The sequence below is a fragment of the Gopherus evgoodei genome, chromosome 16 (assembly GCF_007399415.2).
Source record: "Gopherus evgoodei ecotype Sinaloan lineage chromosome 16, rGopEvg1_v1.p, whole genome shotgun sequence".
In the NCBI taxonomy this organism is placed as follows: Eukaryota; Metazoa; Chordata; order Testudines; family Testudinidae; genus Gopherus; species Gopherus evgoodei.
The window spans coordinates 8,017,792-8,040,229 of record NC_044337.1 but is presented as its reverse complement, the minus strand read 5'-3'; the positions used below and the strand labels follow the sequence as shown (position 1 = coordinate 8,040,229).

General features: G+C 46.5%; 1 protein-coding gene across 1 annotated transcript in view; it reads right to left on the bottom strand.

The window, feature by feature from the left end:
* The window catches only part of COL27A1 (collagen type XXVII alpha 1 chain), a 254,500-nt gene that overhangs the window by 126,494 nt on the left and 105,568 nt on the right, over positions 1–22,438 (bottom strand). Inside the window, exon 8 of the mRNA XM_030535277.1 lies at positions 849–1,727. Within this exon, the coding sequence (XP_030391137.1) occupies positions 849–1,727 (879 nt within the window). The remainder of the gene's footprint in view (positions 1–848; positions 1,728–22,438) is intronic.

Below are 22,438 nucleotides of genomic sequence, written 5' to 3'. Positions count from 1 at the left end.
TTACAGCAAGAATCAAGACACCTGGTCCAGTAGACAGACATATTTGGAGCAGTAGAATTTATTGCCACGTTCACAGGGGCCTGTGCATTGTGTGGGGCCCTAGGCAATGGCACAGACCTAAAACCAGCTTGGGAGAAAAATATTTCCCAGATGTAACGCCTGCTAGGACATAGTCAAACACCTGAAAAATCCATCACTTCTTTGCTTTAGTCACCATGAGCCCTGGGGCATGTTCACAACCTTTTGGTGAGGCTTGTGCACCTAAAACCACCCAGATGGGCTGGGCAGCTCAGAACCCCAGCGAGAAATGGGAACAACACACGCCAATTGTGAGGCCTTCGATTTACAAAAGGAAACTCTTGAAATTACTTGAAGCAACTCCGAGTCCCTGGATCATAGTTAAAAGCCAGGTTACGTTTTTTCCATTCAGGATCTGCCTCATGACAGATGTTAAGACAAAATTAACTGGTCACACACATGCACTGTACTATGGAGAGTAGGGCTAAAATCACTGGCCCACAACTCGACTCCCACTTCAGACAAGTGGATGAAACAGCACTAATGGCTGTCTCCTGCAGTTACTGATGGGAGCAGGGAGCAATGAGAGCTCAGCATGGTTGCCAGAGAGGTGGAAGTCTCCTGACCTCACCAGCTGTCAGGCATGGAGAAGACCCTCCAATATCTGAGCCTCTTCTTCATACACCTCCCTGCCTTCCCCCAAATCCATGTGCCGTTGCAGTCATAGTCGCTTGTAACTTCTGACTGCTTCAGTTATGGTAAATGAGAATTCCCCACTGTATACAGAACTGTTTCCTCAAACACAACCCCTCACACCTCACTCTACTTACAGGCAAACCTGGTGGTCCTTGCGGCCCCCGGGGTCCTGGCTTCACTCGGACCTGTTGCCCGTCTGCTGCTGTCAATAAGACACCGCCCTGATCATGATTCTCACTCCCCTTTGCTTCACTGCCTGTCTTCCAGCGATACACGACCCTTCTGTTGTGATCTGTGGGGACCACCTCAGTATCCAGTGATGTCTGGATTGGTTTCACAGAATCCTCAGGGCTTAGGGAAGCTTTAGAAGGGCTCTCTAGGGTTCCTTCACCCACAGGTGTCTCCGCCTTCCTACTGGAGTCAGAAGAGGGGGCCCTGGCTATGTTTCCTGCAGAGTCCACTGTCTGGCTGACCTCTGCAGAGATTTTGGAGAAGATGGAAGGGTTGTCTAGGTCTATGATGGCATCAATTGGTTTGCTGGGTGAGAACCAGGTCCGGGACCTCGTGTCTCCCTTCATCTTTTCCGTAGTGATGTTCTCATCCTGGGGTTTCGAAATGTGGTCCTTCTTGGAAGCTGGTCTGTTTACTTTGGCAGAGGTTCTCGAAAGGATAACATTGTCATCAGCCACCTGGACAACTCGACGTCCAGAAGGAGGAACTGCGGTAACCATGGTAATGGAATCACTGGCATTTCCTGCGACCTCCAACTCACTTCTGCCAACCCCGGGCCTGCCAGGTCCTGTGATTTTATTGTAGGTGGAGTTCAAAAGCTCGAAGCCTTCCTCTTCAATAGAAAGGCGTTCCTCCTCTTCCTGCTCCTCAGCAGAGAGCTTTTTAGTAGGAGGGGCTGAAATGAGGGCACTTCCATTGGGGCTGAGCCTAAGGTTCTCTTGGGGATTCTCCCACACCAGGGGTGGCCTCACAGCCAAATCTGAAGTGGTAAATTTTGAGCCCTGAAAGGGAGGAAGAAGAAAGGGCATTTTAAAATCATTTTACCCAGACAAGGCATTCTCTGTTCGCATTCCAGGCCTTTGGAAAACACCTGCTGTTGGCCATGATGGTCCAGAAACAATCCATGTTTATTAGCTTTTAGGTCCAACCTTTTCTCCCTCATCCATGAGAAAATGGGCATTGGGTAGGGCTGGGTAACAGTGGCATGGAGCCATTTATTTTTTATTATAGCGTTGCTGGGTTGTTTGGTTTGACCTGGTGGAGTGCATAGGCTAGTTTATCCCTAATTTCAGGGCAAAATGGAACTTCTCAGCTAAGGAGCCAGAACCCAGAGCTCCTCAATGCATGAGTGTAAATTTAAAAGATTGCTAAAGGCACCCAGAGCACTGGCCAAGTGAAATGCTAGGCCATGGACAAAACTTGAACATGTAGCTACTTCTTCTATCAGCCTCAAACTAAAGGGTAAACCAAAATTAAACATCTGTTTTTGTGGAGGGGATCAGGGGCCAGAGTTGAGAGGATGGAAAACCAACTCTGGTGCAAGCAGATTTAACTGAAGTCCATGGAGTTACACGAGGCACAAATCCATAAACCCAAAGTCTTTGAGATACAACTTTCAAAGCTCTTAAAGTCCCCTTGTGGTCTCAGTGCAGCCACACGCTCAGGCATGTCTCAATTAAGGGGAATTGCTAACCTCCCAGCCCTTACTCTGAAACTTCCTCTTCCATTTAACAGCAGCTGGAATAACACTCTAGGCAGCAAACCTCCTTGAGGGGCCAGCAGGGAAGGGGGTTGGGAAGCAGGGAGAAGGAAAGTTAAGAGGAAGTGCAGCCTCTGGGACATTTGGGGCAAATTAATGAATTAAACATGTGACTGGCAAGAGTTTCATTCTGGGCTAGCCCATCATAGTAAACTGCCCCCTTAGGGATGGTGAAAGTAGCGATTGTTCTTGCAGCTTCCTGGCACAAGAGAGATGGAGTCCTGGTACCTCACCCTTCCCCATACAGTGACTGGGGAGTTGGAAGGGGAGAGGGGGAAATCTTGACATTAAAAAGTTCCAAACTCAAAAAGAAAATAATCTCCCTAAACAAGTAAGATATTCAACCCAAAGTGGTTTCGCTGCATTAGAACATATGTTAAACTTCACTTCTGGTACTGTTATCACTAACTCCAACGTAGGTTAACAGTGAGGTCTGAATCCAGAACTTTCAGCCAATCAGATTCTCTGTCTGGAAACACCACCTGACATGTTCCTTGTTCTCCCGTCTGCCTGTATTTGCTTGTTGTCGCAGACTGTAAGCCCTTTCTGTTCTGCGTCTGTAGCGTGCCTAGCACAACTGAGTCCTGGTCCATGACTAGGCGCTACCACAATACAAATAATAAATCACAATCCTATTAAAGCAGTCACTAGAGGGAGACCAAGCCCCAGACTTGCGTTGCCCTTTAAATCTCCCACAACCACAGCTCCATTGGCAATAGCAACAGCAGGAATGCTAGTGTAGACAGAGTTATCAGCCTTGTGACCAGGGTATTACTGTTACAAAATGGGGACAAACCAGGAAGGAACACTCCTACCTGAGATCCTCTCTAGCCTATCCACATCTGCCAGGATCTTGCTTTGAGCAGAACTGGTTAGCAACATCACTTGGCCCAACTGCTTGTTGGGCACCTGGTCTTGGTTAACAGACCCACTGTTGCGTATTTAGAAATGATGAATTAATCTGCCACAAACAGCAAGTGCACCAAGAGGCAAAATCAAGAGAGGATAATAATTAAACTTCCAGAACATGTGGTGCCTCATTTAACATGACAGGAGGGCGGAGAAAGGTGGGAACCAGGAGGAAGGAAAACAGACCTCACTCAGTTACCCTTCCCACAGCTCTGCTTCTGTAACAGTGTTAAAACAGGCCTGGATTCACAAGGAAGCAGGGCAAGGTGGGTGGGGGTGGGGGTCCATCAAAGCCATGACACTGCTGATAAGTTAACACAGGGGTTGGCAACCTTTCACAAGTGCTGTGCCGAGTCTTCATTTATTCACTCTAATTTAAGGTTTCGAGTGCCGGTCATACGTTTTAATATTTTTTAGAAGGTCTCTCTCTACAAGTCTATATATTATATAACTAAACTAGTGCTGTATTGTAAAATAAACGAGGTTTTCAAAATGTTTAAGAAGCGTCATTTAAAATCAAATTAAAATGTTGATCTTACGCCGCTGGCCCACTCAGCCCTCTGCTGGTCCGGGGTTCTGTTCACCTAGACTGGCAGGGGGCTGAGCAGGGCCTGCGGTCGGGACCCCAGCTGGCAAGGGTCTGGCAGCCAGAACCCCAGACTGGCAGTGGGCTGTGCGGGGCCGGTGGCCAGGACCCCGGCTGGCAAGGGTCCGGCAGCCAGAACCCCAGACCGGCAGCGGAATAACACTCTAGGCAGCGGGCTGTGCAGGGCCGGCTGCTGGGACCCCAGACACACATACAGTGGGTACCTACCTTCTCCCTGGTTCTGGCCCATTCTCTTCCTCTCTCTCTCTCTCTGCACTGATTTGAGGGTGGGAGTGGACCGAGCACAGGGCTAGGGGTGAAGGGTCTGGCTAGGAGCTAGAATGAGGGAGGGGGCTCAGGGTTGGGGCAGGAGGTTTGGGTGTGGGGCACTTACCTGGGCAGCTCCCATATGATGCAAGGGGTGCAGGTGGGAATGTGGGGTGGCGGTGGTGCAGGAGTTCCTGTTTGGTGCTCAGGGTGAGGGTGGGGATGTGTGGGATGCATGGGATGTGGGGAGGCTGCGGATGTGCGGGGGTGCAAGAGCCAGGGCAGAGGGCTGGGGCATGTGAGGGGTGTGCAGTGTCAGGACAGAGAGGGGGCTTGGTATGTGTGGGGGTGCCAGAGTCAGGGCTGGGGTTGTGGGCAGGGGTGAAGAAGTCAAGCAGAGGTCTGGGTGTGTACGAGGGAGGTACAGGGCCCAGGGCAGGGGCCTGGGTGACTGCCCCCCTCAGAACCCAGCAAGATCCTAGGTACGATTCTCTCTTCATGCAAGTTTTACCCTGGTGTAATTCCAATGACTTCAGAGGAGTGGCTCCCAATTTACACTGGAGTAAGAGGAGACTCAGGATGTGTCGTATCTTTCTGCATAAGCCGTCCATTTTTATTGGTCCTTTGGGTGCCGCTTAAGGCAAGTTGCCCTGTACTTAACAGGTATCCATGCTCACTAGAGGAGTTTGTTTCGATCAGGCTGAGAGCTCACGACAAGTATTTTAATACTCAGTGCCACAGATGTAAGCCCTGGTTACTTACCAATGGAACTAAGAGCAAGCTTGCCGTGAGGATGAATTTGTTTTTCAGCAAGTCTCCCACCACAGCACTACTGTATTTGCAAAGCAGTGTCCGTAGTGGAAGCACTTGTAAAATAGAGCTCTGACAATGACAAGCATTTGTTCCTCTGTTAACTAGTCCTGCTTTGAGCAAGGCTAGACACGGTGGTAAAAATGCTGACAGCTCTGTCTATACTATCAGAATATCAGGGTTGGAAAGGACCTCAGGAGGTCACCTAGTCCAAACCCCTGCTCAAAGCAGGACCAATTCCCAGATAGATTTTTACCACAATTCCCTAAATGGCCCCCTCAAGGACTGAGGTCACAACCCTGGGTTTAGCAGCCCAATGCTCAAACCACTGAGCTATCCCTCCCAACTCCTGCTGTTGCTGTCCCCAAGGAAGCTGCTAGGAGATTTCCCCAAAAGACTAGTGTCTTCGAGGCATTTTTGGCCAACAGCTCCAATGTTCGTTTCCTCAAGAACTAAATGAAGCCACAAAATTAAACCCTGACTGACATGCCTGATTGATCTCTACACACAACGTAGAGGGACATTTCTCTGTCAGTGATTTCTTCCAGTACTGCTCCTTGGAACAGAGAGTTGGCTGGGCTTCTAGATTACTAAATATAGATACACACAACTTATTTAAAGGAAAACTGAATTGAAACTTGGGGCCAACTAGTAAATCCTTCTGCTCTGCAGCTGTGCAAGTGCCGCTCTGTGGCACTGTACTGCAGTCGTCAGGGCACTGATCTAGCTGAGTGGGTTTCAACCTGTGGACCGTGGACTCCTGGGGGTCTGCAGACTATTGGTAAGATTTCCAGAGGGGTCTGGCACCTCCCCCTTCAAACATTTTTAGGGGTCTGCAAATGAAAAAAAGGTTGAAAACCTCTGACCTAGCTGAAATAAGTGTAAACTCCATACAGTTAGATACAGCATTTCCACAATTAAAATGAAGGAAGGTCAATGACACATTGTTGTCTGATGCACAGAGTCCACAGTAATCCACTTCCTCGAGTATCTCTCACACACGATTAAGTCTCCTGGCAAGCCTAATTAACAGAGAAACAAACAGCCGCCTTGAGCAGAAATAAAGAAGAAAAAAATCACTTCAAAATGAATTATTTGAGTTCAGAATAAAAACAAACGCAATTGGAGTCCCAGGATTGCGAGGCAGCATCATCAAAGCAGCAGCGTATCCCAGGGTGACCAGAGAGCAAGTGTGAACAATCGGGATGGAGTGTGCAGGGTAATAGGCACCTATATAAGAAAAAAACCCAAATATCAGGACTGTCCCTATAAAATCGGGACATCTGGTCACCCTAGCATATCCACTGAGGTCAGTCACACTTGCAGAAAGGAAGTCAGGTTAAAAACAGGACCTGGCTATGCCCAGTTCACTACCTGAAGGAAGATCTACAGAAAATAGAACCAGAGAAGCAAAATGACACACAGTCGCTTGCCTGAAAGATTTATGGACATGATATAAACATACAGCAAAAGGTCCCTGCACTCTACCTGCTGTTTAACCCCAACCAACTTATTATCCTCTTTGTGAACATTTTGAAACAATTTAACAGTGGTATTTATTTATCTTCAAATGAACGGATATAGGCACTCGCTAAGGGGGCAAAATAAGTGTCTTCTGGAGGGAGGGAGAGAGAGACACACACACATCAATAACTGAAGGGATGCAGATACGGGGAAAAGAACACGAACCAAAAGCCTTTACTACTTGCAATCAAACTGGACTGAACCTCCAGGACAAATAATTTCATGTTACAAGACATGAGACTTACAGCTGTGTCCTCCATGGCTGGGTGCCCATGGGGGAGATTAGCACCAACTCTAAACAATTCACAGAATCATAGAATATCAGGGTTGGAAGAGACCTGAGGAGGTATCTAATCCAGCCCCCTGCTCAAAATTCCCCTACCTTAGGAAAGCCTATGGCAGCCCGAGCTGCTTGCAAATCCAGCAGCAAACAGCTCAGCACAAGGATCTTCATCATGCTCTGCAGGGCAAAACCAAGCATGGGGAATGGAAAGGTTAGACCGTGCAGTTGGCATAAGACTCAAGGGATGCTACATAGCCCCGCCCACTTAACTACCACAAAGCTAGTCCCGACAATTGCCCTCGTTTTTCTCAATGGAAGCACAGACTGCAAGTATGACTAGGCTCCAAAGCACACCACAGATTTTAGGTGGTTCTTTAAAAAAAAATAAAAAAATAAGCCATTGCCAATTTGGACTTAAATACCAAGAGAGGATAAGGAAATTTTATCCCATTGGCACTGGAGTGAGTTGTGTCTTTCTGCTCCTGGCTATGTGAATATTTTATAGAACTCCAGGAGCCAGGATGTGGCTTTAGTTTCACAAAGCCCAGGGCAATGGCGTCCAACTACAATGTCAATTTTCCCTCGCAAACCAGAAATAACCCGCAGCAGCAAGCCACAGAGTCCAGATCAACTGACTTGGGCTTGCACTCCAGGGCTAACACTAGCAGTGTAGACATCCCTGCTCAGGCTCTAGTCTGAAGGGTGCAATTCAGATCCTGGACAGGACCATCTCCATGGCTATTTTTTAGCCCTGTAGTCCATGTCAGTTGACCCAGGTCTCTGAGACTTGCTGCCATGGGTTTTCATTTGCAATGTAGACATACCCTAAGTCTCAAGGACACACTGGAAGTCTGGGACAGAGCAGGGAATTAAACCCACATCTCCAAAGCCCCTGCTAGCAGCTTAACTGCTGGAGCATCCTTAATGGAATTATCCATGGCACTGGAAGAGAACGTGTCCCACAAGCCCTTTTTGTAGCAGATCTCCTCTGGGCCAGACAAGGAAAGTCCAACAGAAGTCATCTGCATGGGAGGAAGCAGCAGGGGCTTGTGAAGGTGAGAGGTGTGGAGGTGAACAGCTCTCCTTTCCCACCCCTCCCCAGATTGGGATGCCTATGAGTGCAGACTTGTTGCAACTCTGAATTCATGAACAGGCCTCCCTGACGGCTGACGTTCTGTCTCTTAACTCCCACCAAAAACTGGAAGCCAATGGATGCTTCTGTGGGACAAAGGGTCTGACATCAAGAAAACAGAGGGAGAAGGGGAAAACACGTAAGAAATAATGGTCGTCTGGGGAGAAAATAAGCAATACTCCTGATAAGAGCAAATGGAGACTTTTCTTGCAGAGAGGCCCTGGTTTGTGGGTCAGCTTCGTGGGTTCAGGTCCGAGTGAGGGATAGATTCCTCATCACATTTATTCGATATGCTTACAGCCCTTTGAATAAAGGTGAATGACAGCGCCTGTTCTACTTGGGGCTTAATGCAAGTCCCAGAGGTGCCAGCTGTGGGTTACCCTGTGGGCAGTGCAATGCCTGGACTTGCTGAGCAGTGGTTGCGTTTGCAAAGCATGATCTGAAACACCTTGAGAGGCCGGGAACAGAAATAGCACCAGAAAGATGCCAAGAAATGTGCAGCACCTTTGAACAAGAGCAAACTGCAAAAGGAAGGCTTAAATCCAGCCTCTTGCCAGGGTCCTATATCCCTCCGTTGCCCAGCAGGGACTTACAGCTAGGAGCCCCCTGGCTAGGGTATTCCCAGCTGCAAGGAGATCAGATTTCATGGAGAAGGGCTTATTTCATGGTCTATGACACATTTTTCACAGGCATGAAATTAGTACGGCCCTACTCACGATACTTTGAAACAGAAGAAGAAAGGTGTCTCTTCCTGAAGCACTGCCGTCCAAACACACTCTGTTACCAGCACCACTGTTATAGATCATGACCAAGCATCCATCAAAGCAATTTCAAAGCTTATTTCTGTACCCAATTAAGGTGAAGCATATGATCAAATGAAAGAAACAACCTGCATCTTGTTAAAAACAAGGAACCGGAGAAGGAAAAAGTTTTACAGAGAAATTTCACCGTGAGTCCATGCGCAAAGGGACCAGGTGCTCATTACACTCCCAAAGTGGGGGGGGACGAGGGGGTGTTATATAACATATTAATCCTGGCACGGTCAAGGGGCTTAACAGAAAAACATGAAGGCTAAGAAATGTTTTTCCCATCCTGCAAAAATATTCAGAGTATTGAAAAGTTTTCCTGCCCTGAACTGCAACCCAAAAAAAAAAAAAAATCAAAATCTCAAAAAGGTTTCCTGAATCCAAAATCTGAAAAAGTTTCTGAGTTCAGGTTAACCGAAATGTTAGATTTTGATAATTTTTAAAAATTTCATTTTTGATTGCTTTTAAAATCTTCTTTTAGTCTAAACTTACTCCAAAATTTGAAACATAACCACTTCTACTAGAAAAAAACCAAACGTTTTCATTTTGGGATGTTTTGACAATTTTGAAATTGACCTTCTGTTCAAAAATGTTTTTGAGTCAGGAAATTCATCAAAACCAACTCTGTTTCGCAGACAAATGGGGGCGGGAAGGGAGGAGGGGTTGTCGAAAAATCCCCAACCTGCTCTACTTATCAGCACATTGGTGAAATTCAACAGAGTCCTATGGCACCTTTAAGACTAGGAGATGTATTGGAGCATAAGCTTTCATGGGTGAATACCCACTTCCTCAGATGCATTGGTGAAATTGACAGACATACTCAATTGGGAGGGTTGCAAACTTGAGCAAGGACTAACACAAAGCTATTTGGAGAGGAAAGATGCTCCTGAGGTTAGAGCACAGAACTATGCTTTAGTAGTCTGACACAGTTCCCAGCTCTAACACAGATTCCCTTATTCACCTGACTTCAGGGAATGCACAATATGTTTGCCACCTGAGATCCCTTTTTCCCCTACTCTGAGGAATGTGAAACAGTGTGAGAGACAGCTGCAAGAGCAACTATTACAGATCTGAAGGAAAAGGATTCCCTTAATGTTAGAAGGTCAGTCCCTTTTGCTAACTATAACCACACACACTTTTATAGCATCTTTCATCAAGGTATCTCATGATGCTTTACATTAAGCAAACATTACAGGTAGAACTGGTTGATTTTTTTTTTTGCACTTTTTCAAAGGAAAATGCAAGTTAAGCAAAACCAAAAATTTTCAGTTGCAACGAAAGTTCTCTCAAGTCCAGGATGGAATTTCTGATCAAAACCCCAGAATAGCCAATAGCTTGGTGGTTAGGCCATTCACCTGGGATATGAGATGCCCAGGTTCAAGGCTCCCTGCTGTACCAGATTTGGAACAAGGACTTGAATCTGGATCTCCCACATCCCAGCTAAGTATACTAACCCCTGGGTTACTGGCTATTCTGAGATCAGTCTCTCATTTTTCATGAAAAAAAACATATGAACAGTTCCAGTTTATCCCAGGGTGGAACAAAACCAACTGCCTCAGTTTTGAAAATGTTCATGAAGAGGAATTCCTGTTTTGCAGCCAGCCCTCCTTACAGCATAGATGCTTTAACCGACATAAGCAATCATCGATAAACTGGTTTTTAGAGAAGAAGAGTATCTGAATCTTCCATTTGGTCAATTCAAGGGGAGTTGGCTGTGCTCAGCGACTCTGAACATTAGCTTGCCCAAAATCCCAGAGAGAGAGCTGGGAAGAGAACCCGTATTCCCTAGTTTAGACACTAAACAGCCCTCCTCCTATGGTCAGTTTCAACTCATCTCATTTACACAAAGGACAGAATCTTAAACTGTTCTGGGGATGAAATTGCTCCAGTTAGCATTTGTGTAACACATATGATCCCACTGATTTTCCCAAAGGAATCCTGGATAGTATTTAAACACTGGAGCTCTCTTCACACAAACCATGGTAATTCCTCTGCTTTTTCCCAGCACCACCTGCTTTTGAGAAGCCAAAGGGTTAATCAATGTTCGTGCTGTTCATGGGAACACTTTACGCATCACAGCTAGTGTATATGGGACTTCAGCCAGCCAGTGCTGGTATCATCTGAAACTAATTAGCAACAGAGGATTGTGTGTGTTAATGTGTTTATACCACATATTAGACAAATACACGGTATGGCTCAGAATCCTCTCTCTTCTGGGCTTTCCCATAGAAGCATAAGCTGCAGGCAAGCACCCTACAGGAACTCTAGCCTGAAATTACTTGGCAGACGGCTACGACAGCATGCTTACTCTCTTCCCACATGCAGGGATCATGTTCCGAGCCTTCGTAAGTCTTAAACCAAAGGCATCCAGATGTCCATTTCAGACATTAAGACCCAACCTGCCTGGCGATGGCTTTGAGATGGATTTGGAAGAAAGCCAAACTTTTGGAGCAAACACGAGTTTTCTCCTACAAAACGTATTCTGAACGGTGAGGCACATTCCACCCCGTGCATACCCCATCTCCTCCTCCAGGCCAACCATCTGGGTGCATTTCACTCTACCCCCCTCCAATCATGAAGTCCCACCCTGCCCCTTCTCTCCAGCCTTCCCACAATTCACAATGAAAATTTTAACCAAGGTTGCAGACCAAAAGGCCCTAAGTGATTTAGGAGTCTACGCCCATCTTCTTTCTATGGAACTGAGGCGCCCGAGTCACATAGGCGCTTTTGAAATTTTTAACCCTTGTCTATATTCAGAGTCTTCATTTATTTAAGTAAAAGTGTTATTTCAAACTGATTTAATTAAAGTGGTTCAGAATCCCACATGGACCCCTTTCATGCAATTTAAATCTGATTGATCTGATTTAGCTACTCTTAATTCAATTTAACCTTAGATCTAAGACAGGTTTAAAATCAAAATAAGAGCATCCACACTGTGTGTTTCACTGGTTTAACTAAATTGGTTTGAAGTCACATCTCCAATTACACTGTGCAACTTTGAATACAGACAAGGCCTTAGAAGAAAGTCTCTGTGTGCATTAAAAAAACCCACCTGCCCCCTAAATGATAACAGATTTATTTGATCTGATTTGGCAATTTTCAGATCCATAATTTGAAAAGTTTAACAATCTATTTTATTAATTCTTTTCAGGCCAAGGACTAATTTAGTAACTTTATTTCAAAAAAATGTTTTCAGATTGAAATTCAGCCCAACTGAATCATTCATGGTTCTTATTTAAAAAACCCCCAATAGTTTAATCCTTAACTATGATCAAGCCAATAAAACAAGATCTAGCTCACAAGAGGATGTCTCACAATCACAATAATATGTAGCAACCACAAAGACTATGTGATAGGGTTGCCCAGTCGCACAAAACCAAACCTAGTCCCACCCCTTCCCTGAGGCCCCGCCGTTGTTCTCTACATTCCCCCTCCCTCAGTGGCTCACTCTCCACCACCCTCACTCATTTTCACTGGGCTGGGGCCAGGGTGTGGGAGGGGAAGAGGGCTCTAACTGGGGGTGCAGGCTCCAAGGTGGAGCCAGAAATGAGTGGTTTGGGGTGCAGGAGGGGGCTCTGGGCTGGGGTGAGGTCTCCAGGGATGAGGGGTTTGGGGTGCACAAGGGGCTCCAGGCTGGGGCTGAGGAATTTGGAATGTGGGAGGGGCCTGCAGGTTGAGGAAGGGGTTGGGGTGTGGGAGGGGGTACAGGCTCTGGGCTGAGGCCAGACATGAGGGGTTTGGGGTGCCAGAGGGGACTTCAGACTGCAGAGAGGGGCCAAGGAATTCGGCATGCAGGAGAGGATCGTGGGTTGAGGCAGGGATTTGGGGTGCAGGAGGGGGTATGGGCTCTAGATGAGGGGTTCTGGGTGTGAGAGGGGGCTCTGGGCTTGGGGTTGAGGTGTGTGTGGGGGTAAGTGCTTTGGCTGGGGTGCAGGAGGGGGCTCTGGGTTGGGGGGGGTCTCAGGGCTGGGGCAGGGAGTTCATAGAATCATAGAATATCAAGGTTGGAAGGGACCTCAGGAGGTCATCTAGTCCAACCCCCTGCTCAAAGCAGGACCAATCCCCAAACAGATTTTTGATCCAGATCGATAAATGGCACCTTCAAGGACTGAGCTCACAACCCTGCATTTAGCAGGCCAATGCTCAAACCATTGAGCTATTCCTCCCCCTTGAGTTGGGACTCGGGATTGGGGCCCGGGCTTACCACAGGCAGCTCCTGGTCAGCGAAGTGGCCAGCAGGTCCAGCTCCTGGGAGAGGGGAGGCAGGAGGCTCCAGATGCTGCTTTTGCCCACAGGCACCAACGCCCCCAGCTCCCATTGGCCATAGACCCCAACCAATTAGAGTGTGGAGCCGGTGCTCGGGGTGGGGGAAGCGCACGGAGCTCCATGGCCCTCCTGTGTAGGAGCTGGACCTGCTGGCCACTTTTGGGGCGCAGCGTGGTAACAGGACAGGTAGGGACTAGCCTGCCTTAGACCCACAGAACCACCAACTGGACTTTTAATGGCCCAGTCGGCAGTGCTGACCAAACCCACCAGGGTCCCATTTCAACTAGACGTTTCAGTCGAAAACTGGACACCTGACAAACCTACTATGTGGGGATTAAGATAGCCTAAGGAATATAACTTCTCATACTGTTCAGCAGTTTATCCATCCTGTTCTAGGATAGGATTCATTCTGGAGTCTTTAGGGAATGCATTTGAGAGATCCGTTAGACAGGATGGAGGTTAGACAGGGGGGTTAGACAGGATGGAGAGCGATCCCTCCAAGACGAAAAGATAAACTTCACACTCCCTCCAAGTAATGTGACGAATTCGTTGCCATAGCATTTCACTGAGGTCAAAACCTTCACAGCGTTCAAAGACAGAGTAGACCAGAGGTCCACAAACTTTTGAGGGTTGTGTCCCCCTTACTCCTGTCCACGCCCCCCTCCCCCCCCCACTCTGGATCCAGGCTGGGAGCTGAGGGAGGGATTGGGTGGAGTCATGGACAGAGCTAAGTGGGTTGAGGCTCCGGCTGCAGTTGGGGGTGGGGCTGGGGCCAGGGGCAGAGTCGGGGTCGTGGCCAGAGGCCAAGGCTGGTGGTGGGAGCAGAGTCGTAGCCAGGCTGCAGTAGGGGCCAGCAGGTGAAAGCAGAGCCGTGCCGGGGCCAGCCCCCACGCAAGGCTGGGAGCAAAGCTGACTCCCCTCCCTGTCCTGTGTGGGGGCTGGCCTGGGCCCACCATCCGCCTCCCTGAAATGTTCCTCCATGTCCCCCATTTTGGAAACCTCTGGACAAGACAATTCTGTATAGAAAGAATACACAGAGTTATAATGGCTAATGCTTAAAAAATACATGTTGGAAGGGATATAAAATCTCTTGCTTTGGGGTAAACCAAGTAGCTAATTATAAGGGATGAGGACCAGACCTGCAAGGGGGCAGATAATCCCATATCTGCTGTCAGATTCTGACACCTTCCTCTGCAGATAGTGCTGGCCATTGTCAGACAGGACCTTGGGCTAGACTGACTATGGGGCTGATCCAGTCCGGCAGTTCCCTGGTTCCTGACTCCATCCTTCCTACCTCACAGCAGCCAACATGAGACCAAGAAAGGGGAGATACAAATTCCCCAGCAAACGGAGGACGTGGAATGAGAAGGGACCGGAGAGCCTATTCTGAAGCCATGTTGCTTTTTAGTGGAGGCTAACCCCAAAGGGGGCTGCAGCCCTCCGGGAAAGCATGAGGCTCTTGCAGCCTCAATCAGCTTCCCTTCTTGGGAATGATTTTTGCTGCTTCTCTTAAGAACCAAATTAGAGCTCCCTGGGAGATAATTAGAAAGGAGCGTTTCAGTGCAGACCCACAGACCAGGCACCGCCTGCCAAAGGGGGACACCCAGCTTCCGCAGGGACGTATAAATGTCAGGAAGGGTATTTTTGAGCTCTCTGCAAAGTATAATTAAAAATCCTGGCAGACAGGATTGCTAAATCGGAATCCAGTGGTTTTGGGTTCCCATGCACCAAATCCTGGTCAAAGGCAGCACAAATAGTACTAACTACTCTACAGTGCAGAGCACTTTGGGCAAAGCGTCTTCTGGCCCAAGCAAGCAGATGGGCTCTTTTAGGTCCAATGGCAGAGAACCTGGCTGACATGCAGGAAAACTGGGGTGTGGTTCCACCCGTGAAAACACGTGACTGTCTGAGCATAAGAATGGTCCTGCTGGGTCAGACCAAGGGTCCATCCAGGCCAGTATCCTGTCTTCCGACAGTGGCCAGTGCCAGGTGCCCCAGAGGAAATGAACAGAACAGGTGATCATCAAATGATCCATCCCCCGTCACTCATTCCCAGCTTCTGGCAAACAGAGGCTAGGAACGCCATCCCTGCCCATCCTAGCTAATGGCCATTGATGGACCTGTCCTCCTCGAACTTATCTAGTTCTTTTTTGAACCTTGTTACGGTCTTGACCTTCACAACATCCTCTGGCAATGAGTTCCACAGGTTGACTGTGCATTGTGTGAAGAAATACTTCCTTTTATTTGTTTTAAACCTGCTGCCTATTAATTTCATTGGGTGATCTCTAGTTCTTGTGTTATGAGAAGCAGTAAACAACACTTCCTTAACTACTTTATCTATATCAGTCGTGATTTTATAGACCTCAATCATATCTCCCCTTAGCCCAAGACTTTGGAGCGGAGCCCGGAGCTGGAACATGGAGCAGCTCCGGAGCAGTGGACCTGCAGGTTTTTGCCTGGAGCTGGAGCGAAGTCAGAGCACAGCTCCAAAGCCCTGCCTTAGCCATCTCTTTTCCACGCTGAAAAGTCCCAGTCTTATTAATCTCTCCTCATATGGAAGCCATTCCATACCCCTAACCATTTTTGTTGCCCTTTTCTGAACCTTTTCCAATTCCAATATATCTTTATTTGAGATGGGATGACCACATCTGCACGCAGTATTCAAGATATGATCGTATCATGGATTTATACAGAGGCAACATGATATTTTCTGTCCTAGTATCTATCTAATGACCAGGAGATCCACTCAGCCCTGCACAGTATCCTCATGGGTCTCTTGTACTATTAAAACCTGCCCAGACTCCACCTTGGCCTTACTCTTCAATTGTGGCATTTCAAAGGAACAGAAAACAACCCTTTCCAACAGCAAGGAATGGGCATGCTAGTGAGGACATACACGGAAACGGATGGGGAACATGTCGGGACAGAGGAATGGGGAGCGCGGAGAAGGCCTGTGCCTCAGTTCTTTGGAAACAGAGGCAAAAGCATGAAGTGCTTCATCCCAGTTGCACAGGGAGTTGGTACCAGAATCAGGAGCACTCAGGTGTTTTGGGCTCCAGCCATGTCCCTCTGACAGTACTGTACAATGAAGTGATTGTGTGAACTGGAAGCCCGTGGCTCCCCAGGTTCACAGGGACACCAGTAGAGTGCTGCCTTCTTAAGAAACCTCATTGCTAACACTCACGTGCATTGTATTCTCACCTCTCTTTCTTGCCGGGTAAAATTGCCTGCTGCTCTCTCCCTGACACCATGCCTGCCTCCCCACCCGGTGCCTCAGCAGGGAAAGGTCACAGGCACTGCTATTCTCAGCATGAATATGGCATTCCACTGAAAGGGTTTCAACAGCTCCCTTTTTATCCTAGTTAACCTGGGCAACTGTGCTTCAGGCCTGTTTTCTTGAATCAGTAGAGATTCTACAGGGTAGCAAGAAAGTCAAGAAGTGGGTTATAGCTCTTAGCCCCATATAAATGGATAATATCACAGTGGTGTCTCTCTGCCCTGCAGTTTTGCATTTAACCAACTTTACAACCAATATTACGACCATATCTATATGCAGGGTACTGGGATATATATTTTAAGAACAGCCGCCCTGCACTTGGGTCATCAAAGGTTCAAACTCAGAACCTTCACTATTAAAATAGTGACCCTCCAACCATTGAGCTAAGAGAGCAACTCCTCAAGCTGGTAAAAGCAGTAGGCTCTTATGTAGACTAGCCATGAGAGGGCGACAGACACAGTGTGTGGGGTTATATTTGAATTGCAATCTACTGTGATTTCTTTTATGTGCTGCAGTAATTTTCAGATAAATACAGGAAGGAGAGAAAATCAAAAGCATCATGTCCCTTTTTTTAGAAGCTTTTGAAGATCAAAAATACTCTGGGGCAAGTGGTTACTAATAAGCAAGAGATGAGTGACAAGAAGGGACGGGTGGGAGTCAAAGCCCCACGGCATAGAAATGCAACCCAATGAGCAACCACAAGAGAAAACACACACTAGATCCAGTCTGCCTGTCCCAAGATGCAGGCCCAGTATGACATCAGGTCCATTGAGGGGGTCACAGTCCTGGAGAATAGGTCTGAATTAAGCCATCCTGTGGCCGGTTGGGCTTAGTTCTGGGGCATTCTTCCAGCACGATCTCCCTGAATGCCAACATCCTGATAATTAGTGATGATACCTGGAGAGCTCACCTGCATATGTAAATCAAATTCACTATATTCCTTCCACACTCTATCACAAACCTACCCAGCCTAATGGAAGTGACTCAGGTGACAACAGGTGCACGTTCCCTAACTCTCTCAGGAGAAACAGGACTGGACAATACAGGCCTCTCATGTCAGGCACAAGTTACTTAATCCCAAGCAGGACAGTAGCATAGGCTGAAATAGAAAAGCCAAGCAGTGAAAAATGCGCACTGTCCTTTTAGACGCCAATTAAATTCTGATACCCGAGGGATAGGGGAATCTCATCCAACTCTCCACAGAATTCAGTCATAAGCTGCTATCGGCGCTTCCCTTCAGCACATAGAATCCTGATCTAGCCAGCAGGATCCCTCAGTGAACAAAGAGGCAGCTTGACCTCAGGGTGTGAAGGGTGCCTATCTTTAAGAAAGGGGAAAAAAATGATCCGGGTAGCTACAGGCCTATCAGTTTGACATTTGTAGTATGCAAGGTCTTGGAAAAAAAAATTGAAGGAAAAAGTAGTCAAGGAGATCAATGGTAATTGGGACAAAATACAACATGGTTTTACAAAAGGTTGATTGTGCCAAACCAACCTGATCTCCTTCTTTGAGAAGGTAACAGATTTTTTAGACAAAGGAAATGCAGTGGATCTAATTTACCTCGATTTCAGTAAGGCATTTGATACAGTTCCACATGGGGAATTATTAGCTAAATTGGAAAAGATAGGGATCAATATGAAAATTGAAAGGTGGAGAAGGAACTGGTTAAAGGGGAGACTACAACGGTCATACTGAAAGGTGAACTGTCAGGCTGGAAGGAGGTTACTAGTGGAGTTCCTCAGGGACCGGTTTTGGGACCAATCTTATTTAACCTTTTTATTACTGACCTTGGCACAAAAAGTGGGAATGTGCTAATAAAGTTTGTGGATGACAAAAAGCTGGGAGGTATTGCTAACACAGAGAAGGACCGGGATATCCCACAGGAAGATCTGGATGACCTTGTAAACTGGAGTAATAGTAATAGGATGAAATTTAATAGTGAAAAGTGCAAGGTCATGCATTTAGGGATTAATAACAAGAACTATTGTTATAAGCTGGGGAGGCATCAGTTGGAAGTAACAGAGGAGGAGAAGGACCTCGAAGTATTGGTTGATCACAGGATGACTATGAGCCGCCAATGTGATATGGCTGTGAAAAAAGCGAATGCGGTCTTGGGATGCATCAGGCGAGGTATTTCCAGTAGAGATAAGGAGGTGTTAGTACCATTACAAAGAACTGGTGAGACCTCTTCTGGAATACTGTGTGCAGTTCTGGTCTCCCATGTTTAAGAAGGATGAATTCAAATTGGAACAGGTTCAGAGAAGGGCTATTAGGATGATCTGAGGAATGGAAAACCTGTCATATGAAAGGAGACGCAAAGAGCTCGGCTTGTTTACCTAACCAAAAGAAGGCTGAGGGGAGATATGATTGCTCTTTATAAATGTATCAGAGAGGGAGAGGAATTATTTAAGCTCAGTGCCAATGTGGACATAAGAACAAATGGATATAAACTGGCTATCAGGAAATATAAACTTGAAATTAGACAAAGGTTTCTAACCATCAGAGGAGTGAAGTTCTGGAACAGCCTTCCAAGGGGAGTAGTGGGGGCAAAAGACATATCTGGCTTCAAGATTAAGCTTGAAAAGTTTATGGAGGGGATGGTATAATGAGATAGCCTAATTTTGGCAATTAATTCATCTTTGACTACTAGCAGTAAATATACCCAATGGCTTGTGATGGATGTTAGATGGGGTGGGATCTGAGTTACTACAGAGAATTCTTTCCTGGGTGTCTGGCTGGTGAGTCTTGCCCACATGCTCAAGGTTTAGCTGATCGCCATATTTTGGGTCGGGAAGGAATTTTCCTCCAGGGCAGACTGGCAGAAGCCCTGGGTTTTTTTCACCTTCCTCTGCAGCGTGGAGCACGGGTCACTTGCTGGAGGATTCTCTGTACCTTGAAGTCTTTAACCCATGATTTGAGGACTTCAATGGCTCAGACACAGGTCTGATACAGGAATGGGTGGGTGAGATTCTGTGGCCTGCATTGTGCAGGAGGTCAGACTAGATGATCATAATGGTTCCTTCTGACCTTAAAGTCTATGAGTCAGAATGTTATCAGATTAGCCTTGCACAGATGGTTTTCCGGAACAAGGAGACACGGTGCATTCATCTAATGAAGCGGAATGTATAAACTCTGTCCCAGTGGGGTGCTGACACTGGGAGGGTCGGTGAGCACACAAAGAGGGGAGGAGCTGCTTTTACACTGCATCCAGGGGTTCTGAAGCTTTTCCATTCTGCACAACACTTCATAATCAAGATGTGCCCCTGCCCCGCTGTAAAGTGTCATCTCCTTTAACAACCGCGTGATCCCTCACTGCTTTGCCCTGTGCATCACCAAGAGAATCTCCGCCGAGCAGTATCTGGGAAGCACAGCACTGGAATGTCCTGGAGGGCAGTAGGGACTTAAAGAGGAAGCAAAACTCTTCTGGGGAATTTAGAAGGACTATTCTGTTTAGAAACATACTGCTTCTTTAACCTATATTTTAAGCATTTCACAGGGTGCTGTCAACACCAAATCCTGAGCATAAAGTGGTCTTTGGGCAAAATGCAGCAAAGAGTCCCGTGGCACCTTATAGACTAACAGACTTATTAGAGCTTTCATGGGTGAATACCCACTTCATTGGATGCATGATGCGTTTTGTGCAAAATGTCAATCTCGCAGAGATGTGGTCTTCCTTCAGTCTCTCGTTATATTTAAAAGAGGCATTGCACACACTTTGGCCACGTTGCCAAAACTAGGCTACTGGGCAACAAAGTGACAGATGAAATTTCGTGTTGATAAATGCAAAGTAATGCACACTGGAAAAAAAAATCGCTACTATACATAAATGATAGGGTCTAAATTATCTGTTACCACTCAAGAATGAGATCTTGGAGTCATTGTGGATAATTCTCTGAAAATCTCTCTCAATGTGCAGCAGCAGTCAAAAAAGCTAACCATGTTAGGAACCATCAGGAAAGATAATAAGACAATAAGTATCATAATGCCACTATATAAATCCATGATACACCCACACCTCAAATACTGCATGCAGTTCTGGTCACCCCATCTCAAAAAAGATATATTAGAACTGGAAAAGGTACAGAGAAGGGCAACACAAGCAATTAGGAGTTTGGAACAGCTTCTATATGAGAAGAGATTAAAAAACCAGGGACTGTTCATCTTAGAAAAGAGATGACTAAGGGGGGATATGATAGAAGTATATAAAAGCATGACTGCTGTGGAGAAAGTGAGTAAGGAAGTGTTATTTACACCTTCATATAACACAAGAACTAGGGGTCACCTGATCAAATTAATAGGCACCAGATTTAAAACAAACAAACAGAACTACTTCTTCACACTGTGGGACTCATTGCCATGAGATACTGTGAAGGCCAAAACTATATCAGGGTTCAAACAAGAATTAGATGAGTTCATGGAGGGTAGGTCCATCAATGGCTATTAGCCAAGGTGGTCAGGGATGCAACCTCATGCTCCAACTGCTAAAACCTGGGACTGGTTAACGGGGATGGATCACTTGAAATTGCCCTGTTCTGTTAACTCCCACAAAAGCATTTGGCATGGGCCACTGTCAGAAGACAGGATCCTGGGCTAGATGGACCATTGATCTGAACCAGTATGGCTGTTCTTACATTTCATGTATAAGCAAAATGCTTTCTAAAGAGAAGGTTTCTGAAGTTTCAGTGAAAAATAACATGGTTACTAAAGCGTAATGGGTGAGAACTGCTATGGTGAGAAAAATACCTAAGCAGATTGCTTTCCCGTTCTCTCTCTATCAGTACTTAAAAGACTTCAGTTTTAAACTATCAGAGATTGCACAAATGCTTTTTAAAAAACAAAAATCTGACACTAAGCCACATTTCTTCACTTGCATTTACTAGGCTGGAGTGATAACTATGGAGAAAGAAGGGTAGGACAGCATGTATTTGGGTAAGCATTAGCTTACCACCTCTCAGAATCTTGGTTAAAATGCTAACCATTAGTTCCCAAGTGTCTCATCTTAGGGTATGTCTATACAGCAGGCATGGGATATGATTCCAGTTTGTGTAGACATACTCGAGCTATCATTTATCTAGCTAGCTTCAGTCCTGGAGCAGTGAAGTCAGAGTAGCACAGGCTTCAGTGAGGGCTAGCTACCCGTGTAATTACCCAGAGCTCTGGGTGGCCTTCTGTAGCCTCATCTGAAGTCCAGGCTGACACAGCTGTGCTGTTCCAGTATCTGAGTGAGCTGGATTAAAGCTAGCTTGGGTACATCTGCAAGCGCTGCAATCCCACTCCATGACTGCAGCGTAGACACGTCCTTAGTCCAGTTTGCATTTGTTCTGTTATTCCTTGCTTCCACATTAATGAGGGTCAGCCTCTGAGTGTCGTCTCAGTGCTGTAGAATGTGGTGTTGGTGATTCAATAGGTTATAGTTCAGCCGTTAACCAATGTCCTAGATCAGCGGATATTGGAGAGGAAAGGTTGTGCTGTAGCTATGGCCATCATTTGGGCAAGACCTGGAAATCGTAATCCAGGCCATAGGACGCATCATCACGTGTCTGGGCACTAGCCTAGTTCTCCTGGCTATAATCCAGTTTGGATAGTTATATTCCACATACCTATATTCCTCTTGCAGTCACAAGTCCATATGGTTTTATTCCTAGAGTCTCGCTCTTAGTAGCGATGCCGCATACTGCTAAATGGCTGCTGTTTTCTATCCCAAGCGTGGCTGCATTTCTGGGATTGGTGAAGGGATTCTTATACAGCCCTTCCTTACTTGGCTTACGATGAAGCTCAATGACTTAAAAACACATTGAGACTCTCGGATGGAAAGTGCTATTAAATTCAAATTACTATTTATGCAGAATGTTCACTCACCTAGAACATTTAATCCTTGCTACCATGGCTGTGGAGATGGTCCTCAGCCCATTGCTGGTTTTCAAGGGCTGTAATTTTCAATGCCTGCTATGATGGAACTAAAAGGATCATTATAGAGGAGCCTGTTCTTTCACTACAGAACAGCTAAAAAAGGGGAAGTCATCCAGTGTCTAAATGTGCCTTCAAATTAAGGCAGAGGTATCTTCAAGTCTGTCCTATTAACTTTATTAAAAC